The sequence below is a fragment of the Peromyscus leucopus genome, chromosome 5 (assembly GCF_004664715.2).
Source record: "Peromyscus leucopus breed LL Stock chromosome 5, UCI_PerLeu_2.1, whole genome shotgun sequence".
NCBI lineage: Eukaryota > Metazoa > Chordata > Mammalia > Rodentia > Cricetidae > Peromyscus > Peromyscus leucopus.
In genome coordinates, this window is record NC_051067.1 from 94,312,933 (window position 1) to 94,335,771 (window position 22,839).

General features: G+C 40.1%; 1 protein-coding gene across 1 annotated transcript in view; it reads right to left on the bottom strand.

Annotated features, from left to right (window-relative positions):
* Window positions 1-22,839, bottom strand: part of Iqcm (IQ motif containing M) — a 469,797-nt gene that overhangs the window by 222,964 nt on the left and 223,994 nt on the right. The window contains exon 9 of the mRNA XM_037206157.1: window positions 13,802-13,857. Within this exon, the coding sequence (XP_037062052.1) occupies window positions 13,802-13,857 (56 nt within the window). The remainder of the gene's footprint in view (window positions 1-13,801; window positions 13,858-22,839) is intronic.

Sequence of the window (22,839 nt, forward strand, 5' to 3'; positions counted from 1 at the left end):
ATTTATGTCTCTTATGGGAACCCTCTGGTCCCAACCCAAACTTTAGTCAGTTCTGGCTGAACTCTACTGACTCTCTCCATCTCTCGGCTCCCTACTCAGATGTAGGACTGTTGAGGGTCTGACTCCTGATGATGCATTCCATTGTTCTTGGAGGTGGAGTACCGGTAATGAATTCCCTTAACAATTAAGTGTTAAAATTTTGACATTCTGTTCCCAATTAGACATATATCAATGGACTCTGATCCCAACAAACAAATAACCTTCAAGAAACAGACAGCAGTAATAAACCAAAGGGCAGTAGAAAAGTAGGAAGCGCAGATACTCCCTGAGCATCGCTGTGGCATTGAGAAGCCCCTTCCTCAGGCCTCTGACCTCTATTAGAACTTCTTATAAGCCCTTGTAAAGAAAAGCCATTGTAAGGCTGCTTTCCCACCCTTAGGACTGCTTTCTTCCCTATCATGCTGTTGACATACTGCTGTATTTTGAAGGTGAGACCTGCTCTTGTTTTTTGAAGGGGAACAGAGGAGAGGTGGATCTGGGGGAGAGTATGGTAGGGGGACTGGGAGGAGTGGAGATAGGGGACTGTGGTCAGGATGTAACGGATGTAAAGAATTAAAGAACAACAACAAAAAGGGGAGGACCTTACTGTACCCTTTCTTTTATTGCCTGTTCTTCCTCAGACAGTTCCCTTCTGATTCTAGACAAGAATCATAGCCCTGCAGCCCAGCCAGCCATCTGCGCCTTTCACAGGGCCAGTAGTTTCTGTACTCACTGCTGTATCCTTCAGCAGACATTACTGGAAATATTTCTGTTCTGTACACAAGGAAGAGGCTGTACACCAGGTCATCTTGTCTCCAAGAGAGAATGCAGAAGGTTCCATTTCAACCTGCAACTAGCTGCAGTCAACAGGCTCTTCTCAGTTTTCCTAGATTCTGCAGCTATTTTGTGTTCTCTTTGTCTCACCTAACAGTTCAATGCTTCTCCTAATCTGATAAGACTAGATTTGGAATCAGAGTGCTGCTTGCATGGCAAACACTGTTAATACTGAGATCTGTGCTACGATGGTCCACAGCTTGATCCTGCTCCTGCTTGGATGTACTCTCTATTGAGCAAAACCATGGAAGAATGAATACAGGAAGTGAAAACCCAGACTTCACTCTTAAGAGAAAGCTGAAACTTTTGACAATAGATGTAAACAAGACATCAGTAACTATTGATGGTATGGGCAAGCAGGCATTCTCAAGACAAAGGAACTAGAAACAAGGATGAGGACATAGGTCAAACTGACCACAGAATGGTTTCATTTGCCCTAAACTTAGTTCTTCTACTAGATGACAATCCTGAGGAAAATGAGCCTCAAAGCCTGAAAGTGCAGACCAGAACAACAAGGCTTGGAGGTAAGTGTGAATTCAGAGACAGAAGTTTTTCTGGAAGATGCAGCCCTCTTCTAGCTACTCCAGACTAGCTAAACAAGTTCATGTTAGTGGGGTGCCATCAAGGTGCTTTACTCTAGTTCTCTCTACTGACCAGACTGACATCAGATAAAGTAACTAAGTCATGTTAAGAGCCCAGATTAGCCTGGCAGAGGACAGGAGGGTAAGTGCCTAATATAGTTAATATATCTTCTAGCTTATTACTCAATGTCTGCATATTTACTGGAAGTGAAATAGCTCATGTTAGACTGATTCTACTATGCTGAAGAGGAAGGAGTGTGTCTTAGGGTTTTTATTGCTATGAAGAGACACCATGACCACAGCAACTCTTATAAAGAAAACATTTAATTGGGATGGCAGCTTACAGAGAAATTCAGTCCATTATCATCGTGGCAGGGAACATGGTGACATGCAGGCAGACGTACTGCTGGCTCATCTTGACCAGAAGTCAATAGGAAATGGTCTCAGCGTGGCACTGAGGGAAAGCTTGAACAAAAGAGACCTCAAAGTCCACCCTCAACTTGGCACACTTCCACCAACAAGGCCATATCTCCTAATAGTGCCACTCCCTTAGGTGGCCATTCTCTTTCAAACACCACAGACTGAAGCTTCCCTTCAGTGGTTACACATCCTGGCCTAACAAGAGCAGTTGTCTACACTGATCTGCTGATCTGTTTGTTTTGAGAAAATGGACAAGGAATATGATGTGAGAATTCCAAAGAACATCAAATGTCTTCACTTTAGAAAAATGGAAAAATAAAATTTGCAAGGCATGGTCCTGTAAGTTTAATATCCAAGCCTGTTACTAGACTGATGATGAATGAGAATTTACACAAAGCAAGGGTGTCCAGTATTAGGTAGAGCAAAAATAGAGTAAGAAATATCATCCTAAATTCATTTGCTTTATTGAATTTCAACTATTTATTTTGCTTTATGTTTACTAGACTAATAGACCAAGAAATGACTTTTAACATGTCTTCAGGAAAGCAATTTTCAAGGTTCACATACAATCTTTGGGAACAAGGTGGGTGTATTAGTTACTTTCTCCTCACTGTGACAAAATACCAGATATAGATGACTTACAAGAAGAAGAATTAATGTTGACTCTGTGCTACTTAGTTTGAACTTGCAATTTGACACAGCCTGGAAACCACTGGGAAGAGAGTCTCAGTTGAGAAAGTATCAAGACAAGGCTGACCTGTGGACATGCCTTTTGGGGGGCTGTCTTGATTGTTAACTGATGTAGGAAGGCAGCCCAGTATAGTTGGCACCATTCCCTAGGCGGGAGGTCCTGAAAAGGATATTAAAAGGGAAAGCTAGCTGAGAGCAAGCAAGCAAATAAGCAGGTGAGCATGTCTACATTTCATTTCTCACTGCTCTTGATAGTGAATGTAATGTGAGCAGCTCTTTCAGGTTCTTGCCTATGAATTTTCTTCTATGATGAGATGCAACCAGGAATTGTGAGCTAAGACAAACCCTTTCTCGTCTATATTGCATTTGCTTTTAGTTGGGTATTTTATCACAGCAACTGAAGTGAAACTAGACTAAGCTCACAGCTCACTATGGTGGGGAAGCCATGGCAGCAGAAGTAACTGTGGCTGTGATTTATACCTCCTCATGTCTTAAATGAATAAAAAACAGAGAAAGGGAAATACTATGTTTGGTTGACTTTCTGCTTTCCCCTATCCAGTCAGCCTCTGGTCCTAGCCCATGGTGTGGCTCTATCACATTCAGGGCATGCATTCCCCCTTAGCTTAATCCTCCTAGGCACATTCAAATGTGTGCCTCACTAATCCCTAGGCCTTTCTTAATCTAATCAATTTGATAACCAAAAACATCTCAATGGGCAAATATAGAGTGGCTAGTTGATCTTGGGGTAACTAGATGGATAATATAGATACAAACTGAGAGAAGGAACACAGAAAAGAAGTCTGGGAAACAGGACACAACTATTTTTAATTTGAGACACATTTATAGAATTTCTCCATGAAGATAGCCAAGAAGCAGTTTCTACTTTCAATGTGTACTGCTGTGGATATCGCTCTATGTAAATAAAATGCTGATTGGCCAGTAGCCAAGCAGGAAGTATAGGCGGGACAAGCAGAAAAGAAAATTCTGGAAAGTGAAAGGCTGAGTCAGAGTCCTGCCAGCCGCCGCCATGACAAGCGAGATGTAAGGTACTGGTAAGCCACAAGCCATGTGGCTACTTATAGATTAATAAAAATTGGTTGATTTAAGATAGAAGAAGTAGATAGCAAGAAGCCTGAGCCATTAGGCCAAACAGTTTAAATAACGTAAGCGTCCGTGTGTTTGTTTTATAAGTGGGCTGTCAGACTGCCAGGGCTTGGCAGAGAAGACTAGCTACAAACGGCACTGTCCTTTGTTTCCTACCAGGAGTTGAAGTTAAGACTGTCTTGCTGAAGACACCATGCCACTTTAGACACAAGACTTAGTAGAATCATACTGGCTATAACCAGAAGCCTCCTCCCTGAGAATTGGCTTTCATGATGCTAGAAGGTTACATATTCACACTATGAAAAGAGAAAAGTAAGCTACGACACCTATAAACCACAAAACGACCAGAATGAAAAGGTATTTCCAGAGATGTGAAGTAGTCATTCATGTCTAGGCAGTAACCAACAGCTGTCTAGTGGACCAACGGCTGCTCAATGGCAGGGGATTCATGTCTGGTCAGTCCATGGAACCTTGCGGAGAACGTACTACTGGCACTTTCCCAAACCAGTATAATCTCTAACTGCATTTTCAGCACTTATTCTTATACCCATAGATAAGTGTAGCTCATCAAAGAAAATTCTTTTTGCAGATAGTTACAGAAATCCACAATGGATCATAAAGCAGAGAACTCCTAATCATGGGGTGGTCAACACACATGATACATATATAACAAACCACTATACTTACAGCTCAGGAGCCACTAAAGAAGAAGGGTGGAAAGATTATAAGAGCCACAGAACCACATTTGCTGTGGGATTGGGTCATCTGTGAATGCCAAAGAATCTGCACCCATGAACTCAAAACAATGTGGTTCCCTAAACCACACCTGAAAATAGGAAAAAAAAAAAAAAAAAAAAACAGTGACAAGACAACATGGAAGAAGGAAATCTCACAAGGCTCCACCATATGTGAAGAGCTACCGAGAATCAATGTCTGCTGACAGTGGGAGAATGCCTTCCCCTCTAGGGGGCTTTCCAATACCAAGTGCACAGTCTTAAAAACACATACACATGAACGTCACTAAATGGAATCAGTAGGTTGTATTTATATATTCATTCGTGTGTGTGTGTGTGTGTGTGTGTGTGTGTGTGTGTGTGTAACAGTAATAATTAAAGAAAAAGAGATAGCCGGGCGGTGGTGGCGTACGCCTTTAATCCCAGCACTCGGGAGGCAGAGCCAGGTGGATCTCTGTGAGTTCGAGGCCAGCCTGGACTACCAAGTGAGTCCCAGGAAAGGCACAAAGCTACACAGAGAAACCCTGTCTCGAAAAACCAAAAAAAAGAAAAAAAAAAGAAAAAGAGATCATTAATTTGAGAATAAATTTTCAAATAGGGGAGTTGAAGAAATATAGAAGGAAATGATGCAAACTTAGTACCTATATGTGAAATTTAAATTAGTTGATTAATTACAAAAGAACTATATATAGCTGGAATAGCATAAAATCATTATAAGAGTGGAGATAGGATCTGAAATTTGATTGTGGTACTGAAGACATATCTGTCTGTTCATGTGGCTATTTACTTAGGGTGCAAGGTGCAAGCTGTGGCTATAGTCCTGAGGATACCTGGTGAATACAGAACACAGGCATACCACATCCATGCTCATGCTCTTATTCTGATGGCATGTTAGAGGTTTAGTGCTGTCTAATGCTCCTTTCCTGTTGCTGTGATAAAACACTCTGACAAAGGTAACTGAAGGGAGAAAGGGCATATTTTAACCCAGATGAAGGTACAGTCCACCGTGGTGAGAAAATTAAGGCATCAAAGGCTTAAAGGACTTGCTAGAGTCATATCCACAATCAGATAGATGCATGCTGCTATTCAGGTCACTGTCTCCACTAATGTTTTTCAGGATCCCAGCCAGATAAGGGTACACAATGGGCAAGTCTTCCAGCCTCCACTAATGCAATCAAGATAACCCACACAGATACGGCCAGAGGCCTCTTTTCCAGATGATTCTAGATTCGTTCATTTTGATAATTAACACTAATCACAACTACTTTTCTCCCACCATTGCAGTAACATAATTATAACTATCTTATAATTATCACTAGGTATATATTGCTTCTACTCCCAGATACACTGAGGACAACTGTTTTCCTTTGTATAACAGGTAAAGGGATAGATGACAGAAATGGAGAAAAAAAGAATAGAGTAAGGATAAACTATTTGAAAAAGGATCAAGGTGTGTTTTCTTTTTTAATACAAGCTATCTCCCCCAAGAAGTTGGCCCCTAAAGCTAACATAAACATCAGCTTCATGAACAGGTCTCTAAAGTGTAAGACTACACCTCACTCTATTGTGCTATAGCTAGTGAAATCATGTCTGAAACCCAGTGTTGCTTCATAAACATCACACTTTCCAAGGTTGTTTCTAACCATGGTGGATGCCTGCTCCTCCACTGTATGGTGGTGTCCTTTTTGGTGGGGGCCATGTAGGTTTCTGCAGCTCCATTAATATGGAGTCCGGCATGATCTCTCTAGGATTGACCATGTCTCAGAATCTGTGGATTCGTCCACAGCATTGCTGTTGTTTAAGGTGTTTCTTTTGTGGGATTGTTATTTTTATTTTGTTTCACTTTCTTAGAAATAACCAGACTTGTGGTGAGAGTAGGAAATGAATTAAAGGTCCTGGAAGCCAGCTGCTTTTCTAGCCAGGTGAAAAGAAACTATAGAAAGGCATTGTGGCCAAGCAGAGACAGTTGCAAGGGTTGAAAAGGTAAAGAAAGCATCCTGAAGTCACTACTTGAGTCACATGAGTCTTTGCTGAGCAGAGACAAAGAATGCACATCCATACAACCCAAAGCTTTATAAATTCCAGTTGGGCAAATCATGTCTCAATTTTTTAAAGGCAGTGTTAACTACCATTCTATTAAAAATGTTACAGACTCCTTTATATACATAATTATTTAGCTAGGCTGAGGGATTTGACAAGAGAAAATCAGTAACCTGTTGTATCAAGAAGTTCAATGTCACAATGAAGACCATTAGTTTGTACAATTAATATACACAGGAGGAGGAGAAAGGGGAAATGGAGCAGGAAAAGAGGTCTGTGTGGTCCAGGAGACATAAGTACCAATTTAATATTGAAAAACGTGTGAAAACCAGAGCAGTATGAATCGAGTAAGCTGCCACTCAAATGCTAGTACTTGAAGTCCTTGGAGATTTCAAGTATATCCTCAGCAGGTTCTGTGCTGTTGCTATAGTTCGTAACTGGAATGTCCCCAAGGTCAAAGCAGGAAAGGCTCTGTCTCTCTAGTAGCATGCTATTGGAAGATGATGAGAACTTTAAATGGTGAGATCTAGTGAGGCTTTGGGTCATTTTGAGGTGTGCCCTTGAGATTTCAGTGACTACATCATCTTCCTTCTATTCTTCCTCTTCTTTCTTTTGCTCCTCAACTGCTAAAAGGTAAACAGCTTGCTTTACCACACACTGCCACCATGCCTGCACACTGCCATAGCTGAAACTTGAAAGTTGACTCTCACCATCTCTGGTGTGCTATTTCTGCTTCATGCTTGAAGTTTAAGAGGTGCACTTTCAGCTTACTGCTCCTGTAATATACCTGCCTGCTGCCATGCTTCCCCTCCCTGATGGTGATGAATTTTTATCCTTCTGGAACAGTAAGCCCAAACAAACCCTTTCTTCTATAAATTGCCTTAGTCATGGTGCTTTATCACAGTGATAGAAAAGTAAGTAATGCAAAATTCGGTAGAAAAGAATGGACTATATCTGTGACAGGCCTTACCATGCTGGTTTTTAGAGGATTGTAGAAGGTTTCAGTGGTTGTGCTAGAAAAACAACTAAATCTGTAGGAGCCTGGGAGATAGCACCAAGAGCACTGCAGATTGCAGGGGCCTTGCTCAGCAGACTTCAGAAAGGAACAGTACTGGTAGCTGGGCTAGAGACCTACCAATCCTATGATATTTTGGTAACAAATGTGGCTGCTTTCTGCCCATGTCCTAAGAATTTGTCTGAGGCTCTTTACAAGCAACTGACTAACTTCTTGGGTGGAATTTTCAGGACAGCCTGATAATGGCTCTGTTGTGTGGTTATTAGCATCACTGTTATGTAGGTCTACAATAGTACAGAAAAAACACAAAACGTCTGGAGAGAAAAAGGACACCACAAGCTTAATGGCTCAGCCAAGGCTGTGTTAGAAGAGAGGCTACAGTTGTTAAGTGATTAGTGTCACTAAGGAGAGGACTGATCTGCACTGGAATAAAGTGTTTTCTCAGGGCATGATCCTACCCACCAAGCTTCCAATTTACAAAAGAGAGCATTTTCTGCTCCTGAAAGGCAGCTGTGATCAACAACAGCTCATGCTAATGTGGTTCAAGGAGCCAGGTCCATGTCAAGCTGGTAAGTCATCCTGACATTGTCATCCATGTGGTGCTAGTTTTGGAGTTTAGAAAGATAAGGGATCATGGTATCCTTTCCATGGTTTCAGAGAGCCACTGTATTGATGCACTGAGTGGCAAGGGAGTCTCTAGGTGAAGGCCATGAGAAGCAAGAGCCGTGATAGGCCACTGAGTGAAGCTGTGAAAGTGAAACCTGGTTGTGCTAGAGATCCCAAGAGGGGAAAATTCCAGAACCACTAGATACCTGCCAAGAACTGCAGGCAGGAAGTGGAAGAAGCCCCAGAGAAAGGCATGTTACAGGCAGCAAAGCTGGAGGACCAACTCCATCTAAGCACTTTGACTTACAGCTAGACAACTTATGCTTTTAAGTATAAGTGGAAAACAGATTGTGCCTAGAGCAACTAAGACATTTCAAATGGTATCCTCAGAAAGGATATTTCACTTCAGTGTCAGTATAAAATTTTTAAATTATATATGTATGTATACACATATATAAAATTCATGCACATACTTTATTTTCTAAAAAAAAATGACACCTGTTTGAGTATAATTTTTCTTGGTTCAGAAATTTTACATTGCTTACTTCAGTTCAAAAACAAAATAAAGCCCCAAAATATTAATTAGCCAATTCTAACTGAACTGAAACTGATTGGTGGTTTTCTTCAAAACGTTTTTTCTTTTTCCTTAAAAATGGTTTAGGATTTCTCAAACATATCTTAATCTTATTAATTTTCCAGTCTTCTGAAACTTACAAAGAGCTTACAAAGCTTTCAAAGATTAGAATTTAAATTGAAATGCTAAAGAAATAAAGATGTCTTCATTAAACACATCCCCTCAAAGCTCCGGGAATTCTGTGGAAGAAGAGAGAGCCATAGGTGATGGATGAGGACACAATGTCTTCCAGATACAACAGAACATACAAATTCACAGAGACCATGTCAGCATGCTCAAGACCTGCCCAGGTTCAAGCAAGATGGGTCCCAGCACTGGGGTCGGAGGTGGACATGGGGTCCCAGCCCTGGGTTCAGGGGTGGACATGGGGTCCCAGCACTGGGGTCAGGGGTAGACAAGGGGTCCCACTCGGATCCCAGCACTGGGGTCGGGAGTGGACATGGGGTCCCAGCACTGGGGTTGGGAGTGGACATGGGGTCCCAGCACTGGGGTCAGGGGTAGACATGGGGTCCCACTAAGATCCCAGCACTGGGGTCGGAGGTGGACATGGGGTCCCACCACTGTAGTCAGGGGTGGACATGGGGTCCCAGCACTGGGGTCAGGGGTAGACATGGGGTCCCACTAAGATCCCAGCACTGGGGTCGGAGGTGGACATGGGGTCCCACCACTGTAGTCAGGGGTGGACATGGGTCCCATTTGGGTCCCAGCACTGGGGTTGTAGGGTGGACATGGGGTCCCAGCACTGGGGTTGTGGGGTGGACATGGGGTCCCAGCTCTGGGGTTGTGGGGTGGACATGGGATCCCACTCGGGTCCCAGCACTGGGGTCAGGGATGGACATGGAGTCCCACTTGGGTCCCAGCACTGAGTTGGATAAGTGCATATGGGGTTCCACCCCAATCAAGAAGCCATCTGTACTAGATACCTGCTAGCAAAGGGAAAATCAATGTTCTCTAATAAAGTGTCACTAGGAATATCAACAACACTAGAGGGTATAGGTCAGCTCCCACATCTAGAAGTTGAACAACACAAAACAAACTCCCCTTTTTTCTGTTGAATGCAAACTTTAACTTTTGTTTTGTTTGGGCATGTTTTGTATTACTGGATTTTTGTTTGTTTGCTTTGATTTTTCATTTTCGTGGATTTTTGTTTTGTTTTAATTTTGTAAGAGAGAGAAAAAGCATAAATTGTCTGGGAAGGAGGGTGGGAAAAGTGGAGGAGAAGATGGAGGAGGAAAAAGCAGAGCCAAAATGTATTCTATAAAAATTTTTAAATATTAAGAAAAAGGGAAATGGCTCAGCAGTTAAAAACAGTTGCTGTTCTTCAGAGGACTGAAGCTGAGTGTCCAGCATCCATGTCAAGCGGCTTACAACCATCTGTAACTACAGCTTCATGGGATCTGATGTCCTCCTCTGGCTTCTGCAAGTATCTGCACACACATGCACATACACACATAGATACACACAGACATATATATTTAAAGACATAAAGACTTCTGTTTACATATTAAACATTTTTACTTCATAAAATCTCATATATGAAATGTATTTTGCATAAATATTGGATATAAGTATATATGTGTGCATACACACACACACACACACACACACACACACACACACATGAATGCCAAAATCAGATGAAATATGTACTGTGCAGACTTTACAGCCTAGTTAATTTACCCTACATGTGTGGGATTTCAGCTCTTTAACAATGCTGATGATGAAAATGCCCATGGATATTTTGTACAACTGTACACATATTCCTAAGCAATACAGCACCTTTTTTTCTTCCCTTTCTGGATAGTGAAGTCATTGAAGTTGAAAGAAAAAACAGGAATATAAACAACAGCAGCAACATGAAGATGTGCCTTTCATGATTTTGATCATTGAAAGGACATAACAAACAGGACTGCCTTCATGGCATATAAGACAGAGGATCCCATCCACTCTGCTAGGCAGGAGTGGGTACCACATCGCAGGGATTCCCACCAAGTGCTGCAGTCATGCTTTCTGTTTGCTTAGCTTCCCCACTCCCACCTCCTCACAGCCAAGTGACGTCTCCTTACAAAATACGTCAAAGTGAGTGCATAAACCCATCCTCTGTGCCAACTGTAGAGGGTTCCAGCGAAGTTTGTAGATATTTATAAATATCTTTTTCTCTATATTTAAGAAGGTAGGGGCAACAGACACTGCTCTTTACTGGATGATGGCAGTAGTAATACACATGTGACATATTTTTACGCTTGAGATAGACAAATACTTTTTTGAACTCAGCTGGCCTCTATTGGAAGGTTATAATGTTCTCCAACTCACGTGTGCTGAAAGGAAACTGCTTACTGAAAATACACAGCAAAGTCCTTAGTAGAATAAAACCTCTAAGCCTGGCTAGGGTCCTAGTATGTGGATTTGAAATATTCATGATTAAAAAATTCAGGATTTGAAATAATTATAGGACTTTGATACTGGTTAAATTAAATATATTTAACACATGTCTCTGTGAGTGGTGTGTGTGTGTGTGTGCGTGTGTGTGTGTGTGTGTGTGTGTGTGTGTGTGCATATGCAAACATGTTTGCTTCTGTTTTACATTGATCTTTTTGTGTGTCTCCATGACTCAGTTCCAATATTACTTTTTAAAATCACTACAGTCTATTTGGTAGCTTTCAAAATCATCAGAAAGACTTAAGATTTAAGATACAAATGACATTTAAAAACAGCATTACCAGGAACTTTAAGAGACACATCTACTCACAGACTCTGATTCCCTTCATGACCCTGTACAAGTCCCTAACCTTTTTAACTCTTGGTTTTCTTCATTAGCAAACAGAATGGTGGAGGCTATATCCAAAGTCCCTTTCAGTCAACATCCTATAAAATATGTAAGAAAAGCCAGCAAAACTGCGACCAGAGTCCCCACAACACTGTCACTGTGTTTTATACCTCAGAGGTTCTCAGACTTCCTCATGCAGCAACCCATTAATACAGGTCAACATGTTGTGGTGAAACCAACCATAAACTTATTTCATTGCTATTTCATAACTATTTTTTGCTGTTGTTATAAATCACAATATAAAGATCTGATATGCAACCCCTGTGGGGGTTACGACCCACAAGTTGAGAACCATTGCTCTATCAAATGGTAGCTTATATGAGGAAATGTTTAGAATTTGTATTAGCTGACTAATTCTAGGCAAACAGCTACAAAAATGATAATATCTGAGAATGTGTAGCTCCTTATTAGAATCTTAGAGTTAGAATAATTTTAATTTAGTAACACCTATGAGGAAAAAGGGTTTCACAATCAAACTAACCAGCTAAAGAATATTTGTGAGAAAAATTCATGTAATTGGGGAATAACTCACTGTGACAGTTAAAGTTTATTATTTTTTAAAGAATTATTTATTTATTTATTATCTATACAGAAGAGGGCACCAGATCTCATTACAGGTGGTTGTGAGCCACCATGTGGGTGCTGGGAATTGAACTCAGGACCTCTGGAAGAGCAGTCAGTGCTCTTACCCTCTGAGCCATCTCTCCAGCCCAAAAGCTTATTACTTTTAAACCAAGTTAATGGGAAATTGAAATAGCATCCACTTAACAGACATGGGTTGTTTAGATCTTCTATTTCTCTTGTGTCAATTTTATCATACTTTTTCCTTACAAAATTTAATTCTTGTCTCTTAGCTGAATGTATTTGTCATGAAATGTTGTACACACTGCCTTATTTTCCTTTTCATGTAGAGTGATGCCCTTTCTTTCATCCCTGATGTCATTAATTTGTATGTTCTTTCTTTTTGAAAAATAAAATGTGAAAAATAAAAAAAATTAAAAAAATACATTTAATTCATCTTTTCAAAGAACTAACTTGTGTATTTGTTATTATTAATCTTAAATTTCATATTTTCTGTTTAATTTTTTTAATGCACATTGCTTGTTTTTTTTAACAAAGAATGTGTTTTCTGTAGCTGTTGGATATGGTTTTATATATATATATCTCCACTGGTCAAATTAATTGATCGTTTGTCTTTAGATCTTTTAAATCTAGAATTTTCTTCATTATTTTAATAACTTTCCTTTCTACATTGGAGGGGCCAGGCTCTATGAATGTCTTCTTATGTACAAAATTTGCCTTAAGATACACTAATCTACTATCCCAATATCCAGAATATTTTTTTGAATATTTTTATTTTAAATATATGTATAAGGAAGGGATTATACACATGTGAGCTGTTACCCATGGAGGCCAGAAGAGGGCATCAGATCCCCTGGAGCTGGAGTTATAGGCAGTTGTGATCCACCTGATGTAGGTGTTAGAAACTGAAACAATATTCTCTTAAAAGCAGTACATGATCATGATGACCACCAAGCAATCTCTCAGCTCTGATTCTCTCCTTTTAATATAACCAATTAAGCCAACTAAAAATTAATGGTGCAAGTTGTTGCTTTTGACTGGACCCCATGGTTTGTGCTGCATGTGTACAGATCATGGGCCAGTGAGGTATTTGAGAAGAGTTTGTATTCAGATGCAGAACTCCTCCTTTGAACTCTTTTCCTTTGTAGGATTCCATAATCAGTTTCCATTTACTCCCTGACCCCAGATTCTCCAATAATGCTAATAAATGAATGTATCCCCTGTATATTAACACACACACACACACACACACACACACACACACACACACACACACACACACATCTGAAATCCTACCTTTCCAGAAAATTTGCCCTGCAAGCAAAAGGACCTGATTTCAAATCCTTAGCACACATATAAAAAGTCACATGCCAGCATTGTGGCACAGAAACACACACAGAAACAAGTGAAAGCTCCCTGGCCAGCCAGTCTAGCTAAAATAGTGAGGTTCTGGTTCAATGTGAAGCTTTGTCTCAAAATAATAAGTTGATTAGCAATAGAGTCACCCAACATCCTACTCTGGTCTCAGCATACATACACATAGATTCACATACTCACATGCATGTAACACATACATTTGAGTTCTCAACAACCTATGCTTCCATATACTTCAGTATTAAAGTCAGTAGGTATATTGTCAACAACAAAAATAAACACATTGATTTATCTTTTTTTTCTGTTATATAAAAGATCTACCTTTTGCTTGGCTTCTGGTCTGGCTTGGTAGGTAGTTCTTTCTTCTTATAGGATTTCTGAAAAGAGTTAAGCAGCATCATTTGTAATAGCCATAACCTGGAAACAACCTAGATGCCCTTCAACTGAAGAATGGATAAAGAAAATGTGGTACATATATACAATGGAGTACTACGCAGCAGAGAAAAACAATGACATCATGAGGTTTGCAGGCAAAGGGATGGAACTGGAAAATATCATCCTGAGTGAGGTAACCTAGACTCAGAAATACAAAAATGATATGTACTCACTCATAAGTGGATACCAGATGTAAAGCAAAGGATAACAAGACTGCAACTCACAGCTCCAAGGAGGCTAGCTAGAAAAGAGGATGCTAGGAAAGACACAGGGATTGCCCAGAGGCATCAAAATGGATGAGATCTACATGAGCAAACTGGGGGTGGGGGTGGGGGTAATAGAGGTCAAGGGTCAGGGGAAAAGGAGCTTAGGTGGGCAGGAGGTCCTAGCTGGATCAGGAACAGAGTGGGAGAACAAGAAAAGAGATACCATGATAAATAAAGACACCATGGGAATAGGAAGAAGCAGAGTGCTAGAGAGGTCCCCAGGAATCCACAAAGATGACTCCACTATAGACTACTGGCAATGTTTGAGAGGGTGCCTGAGCTGACCTACACTGGTTATCGGATGCCTGAACACCCTGTCATGATAGAACTCTCATCCAGTGACTGATGGAAGCAGATGCAGAGATCCACGACCAAGCCCCAGGCGGAGTTCCAAAAGTCCAATTGATGAGAGAGAGGAGGGATTCTATGAGCAAGAGATATCAAGACCATGATTGGAAAAAGTACAGAGACAACTAACCAAACTAGTAGAAATGCATGGTACTGGACTAGGCCCTCTGGATAAGTAAGACAGTTGTTTAGCTTAAACTGTTTAGGGAGCTCCCAGGCAGTGAGACCAGGACCTGTCCTTAGTGCATGAGCTGGCTTTTTGGAACCTAGTGCCTAGGCTGAGACACTTGGTGCAAGGAGGAGGGGCTTGGACCAGGCTCTGCTGACTCCCCAGGGGAGACCTTGACTTGGAGGAGGTGGGAATGGGGGATGGGTTGGGGGAAGGTTAGGGGGTGGGAGGAGGGAGGACAGGGGAATCCGGGGTTAATATGTAAAATGAATAGAAAATCTCTAAATAAATAAATAAAAATAACTTGACTACCTATAAAATTTGGTGTTCTGATATATTTTCAAATGGAGAATAAATCTTTATAATATTGGTATATATTTATATTCATAATATACATCATAAACTAAAAATATCCATATGAATGTGTAGGTATGCTCAGATTGCTAAATCTTCTTCAGTATCTTTTTGCACCCAGATATATAACTCCTATTAATAATTCTAGTGAGCGTGTTTTTTTATAAATTTTTTTTTTTTTTTTTTTGGTTTTTCAAGACAGGGTTTCTCTGTGTAGCTTTGCGCCTTTCCTGGATCTCGCTTTGGAGACCAGGCTGGCCTCGAACTCACAGAGATCCGCCTGCCTCTGCCTCCCGAGTGCTGGGATTAAAGGCGTGCGCCACCACCGCCCGGCCTGTTTTTATAAATTTTTTATAGATAAGAATTTATTTGGTTGTGCCTTACATAAGAACTGATGTAACATTTTACAAAATAACACCATCTATGAAAAAATAAAAATAACTGTAAATTAGGTTAGTGGGAAAATATAAGCAGAAGGAGGCTGTGGACTATTTGCTGGTATTACTTGGTGTGTCTATCAGAAATGGTTATCTGATTCCTAGCTATCAAAGACTTACAGACTAAAATACACTCTCCTCAGCTGAAGTCCCAACCCCAGTGTGTTTGCGTTTTTAGCAAAGGCTTCTAGAGAAGAGTGAGGTGAGGCCCTGCAACAGGACTGATGACCTCCTAAGGAGAGGAAGAGACACCAGAATAAGATCCTCTGATGGCAGAAGGCCAAAGAGGCAAAGACTCTCAAACTAAGAGAAAGAAATCCTCTTGCTGGCGTCCTAAGCTTGGACTTTCAGCCTCCAGAATTATGAGATAATTAATTCTCCTGATTAAGCCATATACATTGTTATGTTCTGTGACGATAACCCTAAAAGACTAATGTAAAAACACCCAGGAAAACAGTCCAGTAAGACTTATATTCAGTGAAAAATGTCTTCCATATGTCATTTAAAACAAGCTTGGTATAAAGTGCTTGCATCACTCTCAATGATTTCACAACCATGTTTAATACGAAGTTTTCTTATACGTTCCTTTAATATTAATCCATGACAAGAGTACATAGCTCCAAATAACTGGCCATTGCATCTCTGATCAATGTGAGCCAAAGGTGAAGCTGATCCATTTCATCCCCTTTATAATCTTCCATGATGATCACTTTGTACAAAATACCTTTTGAAAAAAATAGGGATAAGGAATTTGAAGTCATTCTGATAACTGAATGAAAAAAAAAATGGTGCATGGGTAGTCGTTGTTGTCTCTGTCAGATTTGATGAAGTCAGTTAATGGAAGTTTTTGCGGTATGTGATAATATGGCATATGCACTTCACCTGGAAAATGTGTCTTTTTTCTTCACATTTACTGAAGCCAAAACATATCTTATATAAATTCTCAGAAAATACAGAAGGCAACATAAAGATGAAATGTAAAGATATTGCATTTGTGCTGCAAATTTTTAAGACCTAGGGTGTTTGTTTAAAACCATAGCTGTTACTTACAAAGCTGAACTGCATTTTGTAATACATTTCTCTCAGATGCAGTCTTAGTTGTATGTGTTCACGATCTCTCATGGCATTCATTTCTAAGAACTAAGATGCTTTTTTTTGTACAGTTACATTAAAAAACAAGAACCTTGAAAACAGATTGGTATTTTCAGAATCTCTGAATCATACATTCGTTTTCAAAGTAAACAACTTCTCCAAAAATAATAGTATAATTTTTAAATTCATAGACAACACTTAAGTGATATTAAACCACAAAACTAGGGTTTTCACTGTTGCCTTCAGGATGCCCCAAGACAGGTATTCACAGCTACAAAGTTACTAATGGTTCATGAAACTTAAGTTTTAATCTTTGTGTTCCATATTTTTACAGGAGCTGTTTTTGGCTTGGGATACCCTGTCCTTAGGTGAGGGTACTACTTAAACTGCTATCATGTTCTTCTTGGTCAGACTAACCAAACTGCAAGTTCCCCATACCGAGTGTTTGATGTGAGGACCCTCTTGGAGGCCTTCTCGGTCTTGCCCTTTCCTTTTCATACTCACTGGGGCCACTTCCTCCATCAGTGCCCTCTTCCTCCTTCCCAGCCTACTAGAAAAGACTTGGGGTTTGTTTTGGTTTCCTATGCATTTGTTGTTTGCTGCGTTTTGTTTTTGCAAATGGGATGCAGTTTTTGTTTTCAAAGGTTCTCCCCTAAGCTTTCGTCTTCAACAGACTTCTACATTCAATTCTCAAGTCTACGCTACCTTGATATTTCAATTCCATTTTCGCTTGAAATGCTTCTTCTCTGCACAGCTGCCTCCTGCTTCTTCCAACCTCCCTAATCCTTTTTTCTGCCTAGAAACAGCTTTTCTGTTCTGAAACATTTGGCTGAAGAATGTATAAGCTACTAATAAAACTCTCCTGACACAATTTTCAAAATTTTTGTAACAACCTGAATAGATTTATCTCACATCACTTCCCAGACTCATTCCCCCACATACTCTCTCAAATATCAGAATTAACTGGGTACTCACTTCTGGAATTTACACAATATTATTACACCTCAGGCTTCTTTTTAGAAAAACGTCTGTCTAACCCATCAATCCCCATCCTCTTTCCAAATTTGTTTTTTTCCCCTTTCTGACAGATCCTCATAGTATAATAATTAAACTCTTACACTGATTAACTATAGAACTTCTCGAGCCTTTCATTTTGAATGTTACTGCTAGACAGATTGCTATTTCACTCTACTGCCATGAATTTTTGAAATATATTTGCTATAAAAAGGCACTCTATAACTGACATGCTATTCCCTAGCCCCCCCCCCAGATGTGATTAAAGGGGTACTCTCTATGTCATAAGGAATTCCTGTAGTTTTAAAGTCATGTGTCCCTGATAGAGTACATAAAGAACATGATATATAAACATATCATTCAAGGTAAAATGATCAGTCTTCAGAGGCAACTGTAAAAGGAGATCATTTCTAACACATACATGTGATGTTAGAAGTAACACATCAAAACATGTGAAATCAACTGAGACGCTTTCCTGCCAGGCTGGACTATTACAGCAGTGTTTCTTCTGTGAAAGTCAGCCATGCCCCTAGCACTGTGAGGAGCAGTGAGCCACAGTACTCGAGCCACAACTGCTTCCAATCTGAGAAATAACGTGAACAGTAAGAAATGCCAAGTATTGGCACACATGCAGAATCAAAAGTCACCAAATGTATTTTGGGGCATTTTTATATGTCATTCTCTTAGCATTCTTGAACTTAAGAGTGTCCCAGCACATGGAGGGCCCCAGGTAGAGAAAATAGTTAAGTTCTCCTGGGTAAACTGGGAGGGGGGGAGAGATGGGAAGGGATGGGGGGATAGGAACAAGTGGTACAGAGATGGTTGAGTAGAGACAGGGATGGAGAGGGAGAGCAATGAAAGAAATATCTTGGTAGAGGGAACTATTAAGGGTTAGGAAGAAACCTGATGCTAGGAAAATTCCCAGGAATCCACAAGGATGACACCAACTAAGACTCCTAGCAATACTGGAGAGGGTGCCTGAACTTACCTTTCCCTATTATTAGTTTAGTGACTACCCTAATTGTCATCATAGAACCTACATCCAGTAAATGATGAGAGCAGATGCAGTGATCCACGGCCAAGACTGAGCTGAGCTCCTAGACTTCAGCTGAAGAGGAAGAAGGGATCAGAGGAGCAAGTGAGGTCAAGATCATGATGGGGCACACCACAGAGACAGCTGACCCAAGCTGGTGGGCGCTCATGGACTCTGGCCTGTCAGCTGGGGAGCATACATGGGACTGAACTAGGCCTTCTAAATGTAGGTGACAGTTATGTGGCTAGATCTGTTTGGAGAGCGCTCGGCAGTGGTTCCCGGACTTATCCCCAGTACATGAAATGGCTTTTGGGAACACATTCCCTAGGGTGGGACACCTTGCTCAGCCTTGACACAGGGGAGAGGGGCTCTGCCTCAACTTAGTGTGCCAGACTTTGTTGACCCCCCAAGGGAGGCCTTACCCTCTCTGAGGAGTGGATAGGGGGTGGGATTGGAGGAGGTGAGGGTATTAGAAGGGGAGGGAGGAAGATTGGTATGTAAAATGAAAAAAAGAAAAAAAATTATAAATAAATGTGTCCCAGAATGAACACAAACAACAGAAGAGCTTTGAAAGCATACGGGCATCTTCAGCCGGCTGTAGTACTCAAGCTCACATGCTGCCACAGAAAACCTGCTCAGAGAACTAATCCAGCATCCATATGAAAGGTGGTCTGAGTTGCAGCATTTCCTTTTTGTATCTTTCCAAAAAAGCAGAATTGCCAAAGAGATAACAGGAGCCATTTGTCTTTCAGAACAGGGGAAATTATACAAGATAACTCAGCAAAGCATCGCTTTCACCTCTCTGAAGAACAAAACTATAGGAATTACCCTTTACATGGCTATTTTTGCTTGTTTATTTTTCCATTCTGGAGACTGAGCCTAGGGTTTCCACTCTACCCCCGAGCTACAGCTTGCTAGCACAGGTTCTAAACACAGCACTTAGGTACAAAGGCCAAAGGGAGCAAGAGGTGACTACTTCCCGACTGAGGCCTTCTGAAGCACTTAGTTATGTGTGAAAAGGTAAGGGGACTGCCAGTTCTAGAAATGTGTATGTGATAACAAATCTTAGCACCATACAAAAATAATTCTAAAAACATAAAACTGAATTATATTTTTAATGTATGACTGAGCTGATAGAAAAACAACAGAATTTCGTTCTAGTTAAAGGCAACAAAATGGTGATTTATGAGTTTGGAGCCTGTCTCTCTGGAAGTTGTGAGAGTTAATTTTGATTGTAAACCTGATTGAATTGAGAAATGCCTAGGAGAATATAAAGGTATATTTCCGAGTCTGTCTTTGATGGGCTTCAGGGACCAGAGATGATATGATTGGGAAAGGTTCTGACCTAATGAATGGAGCTGGTTCCTTGATGGATTCATAATTGGATGGTATCAGTGAAACAGTAAAAGGTAGGAGAAGAATGTGACCTTTTTGGAAGACATAGGTCACTGAATACATCCCTGCAGCTATACCCTAACTTGGTCATTTCTTGGTTCTCTGCCAGTCCATGATGTGAACTACTGTGCTCTACCATACCTTCCCAGCCAAAAGAGATGGACTCTCTGAATCTGTGAGCCAAAATAAAGCCTTCCTCCCTAAAGTTGCTTCTAACATGTCTAACTTTCTAAAGTAAAAAAAGTAACAAATACAAACATCCTGGGGCCACTCCTGGTGCTCTAGCCTCTAGAGTCTTGTCTTCCTCTTTTGTTTCTAGTATCTTTTAATTTTTTTTAAAACCTTAAGTTAATTTGTTACTCTTGATTTTTCTAAACTGTAGTTATTTTTAACTGATACATAAAACATAAGAATTGCATATATCTGTGGAATGCTACATGATGATTCAACACTTGGATGTACTATTTAATCTTTAAGTAAGAGAAAATGTGTCTATTTCCTCACACGTCTATCAGTATTTTAGTGTATAATACTCAAAATCCTTTCTCCTAGCTTCTTGAAATATACAGTTTATTATCGTTACCTACAGACAGCATACTGTACACTAGTAATGTACCAGAATGCTATTCTAGCACCTACTGATCAACCTCTCCAGATCATTGGCTCTTTATTGATTGGCAGATTTGTTCCCCTGATGTTGAATTCTGCAGCCCTTTATATATTATAGATATTAATATTAACCTCAGCCTGAGGTCTTGCTGGAAAAGATTTTTCCCCTCTTCTGTAGGCTGTTGATTTGTTTAGCAGTTTCTTTGCTGTACAGAAGGTTTTTAATTTCATGCAATCCCATCTGTCGATTCTGTTTCCTTTCCTATTGTGATTTATTCAGAAATTTGTTGCCTATAGTTATGTCCTAAAGTTTTCCCCCTATGTTTTCCTTTAGCAGTTTCAGTGATGCCAATTTTAAATTAAGGTGTGGGATCCAGTTTGAAATTGATTTTCGTACAGGGTGAAGCTACTGTGGATTGGATATTCTTCCTGGTTTATTTCTCAGCAAGTTTGTTGCTGTCCATAAAAGCAACTGATGTTTGTATGTTAATTTTGTATCTTGGTCATTATTGGAGGTATTTATCAGAGCCAAGGGTTTTGGGTGGGCCCCAGGGGATTTTTTGGTGCAGTATGCTGTCATCTGCAAAAAGGAATAGCTTTAGCTTTCCTTTCTAACCTAAGTTTAATTTACAACAATAAGTCAGAACATCATGAAAAGGACAGTGATAGAGTTCAGGTTAAATTTTAAATTGATCTGTATTGAGTAAATTTATTTTTTCCATCTTTGCTTCATTTAGAAGTCTCCAGCACTGAGCCACACTGGAATTTCAAACTGGAAATTATATGGACTGGGCAAAGGATACTCTAGCTTATTTGATATTACTTTGGAGGACACTGATAATAAATAATCTGGAAGAGGGCTCTTTTAATTTTAACATGCTTATAAATCACTATGGCTTTGATTCCAAGACAAAGACATGCTTACCTGTATGGATACATCATCTTATTGACTCTGTTCCGAATAACTCATGAATGAAAACTCTACTATATCAAACCAACTAGCATATTTTCCAAACAAACTTTGATACTCACTATAACTGTATTTCTTTATCTAATAATGTGGATTGATACATTTGATGAGAGATGACCCCACTCACCAACTTTCAAATGAAAATGCATTCCTATTCTACATCTTAACTAAATCATAATAGAATAGTACATTTCAGTGTCTGTCAGGAAGCTCAGCCTGTGTGAATCACCACTGTCTCAATATCTCACAAAACTAACATCACAGAAAATCTTCTTTTAAAATGTGTCTCTAACGCCAAAATGTTGATAAATCTCTACATATATTCTACTTCAAAAAATCTGGGTTTGGGATTAGAGAGTCTATATTTCTAATAAATTTCCATATGCTAACAGTGCTGGGGACACATGGACCACACATAGAGTAGAAGGCCTGAGAAGGATATTTTCTTTAAGATATCCTAAAATGTATTTATTTAAAGAGAAGCAGCAGAAAGATGACTACAGGCTGACATGCTGCTTTGAGAGCATCTCCACCATGTTCCATGCCCCCAGCCTTTCTACCACATCAATGCTTTCACCAAAGTGTGCTCTTCTTTTATGATAAGACCATAAAAGTTCTGTGAGCACATGATCCAGTGTGCTCCATCACAGGACCTTCCGCATCAGCTGTATCCATGACTTCTGGTCTGCTCTCATTTCATGGAGTCACTTGAATGAATGACCAACAATAAAATCATCTCTTATTTGATGACAAAATATGCATTTAGAGCACAGCTAAATTCCCGGTACATTTACCATCTATCAAATTGTGAATCTTAATGAACTATTAATTCTGATATCTTTACTTACATATGTCATACTAGATATTTTTATCTGCCATGATAAATTCTCTACAAAAGGACTTAAATCCTTCAGCAAATTAATGACATTAACAACAGCCATCACTCATCACATCCTTACTGCAATCTAGCTACAGTACTCTCTGGTGTTTCACATATGATTGCCTTCTCTACTTGGTTATTCAGTTGTTTTTCTTTTCTGATTTTTGTTTCTGAACTGAAGCAGTGAATATCTTCAAAAAATCCAAAACCGCTGGGCGGTGGTGGTCCACGCCTTTAATCCCAGCACTTGGGAGGCAGAGGCAGGTGGATCTCTGTGAGTTTGAGGCCAGCCTGGGCTACCAAGTGAGTTCCAGGAAAAGGTGCAAAGCTACAGAGAAACCCTGTCTCGGAAAAAAA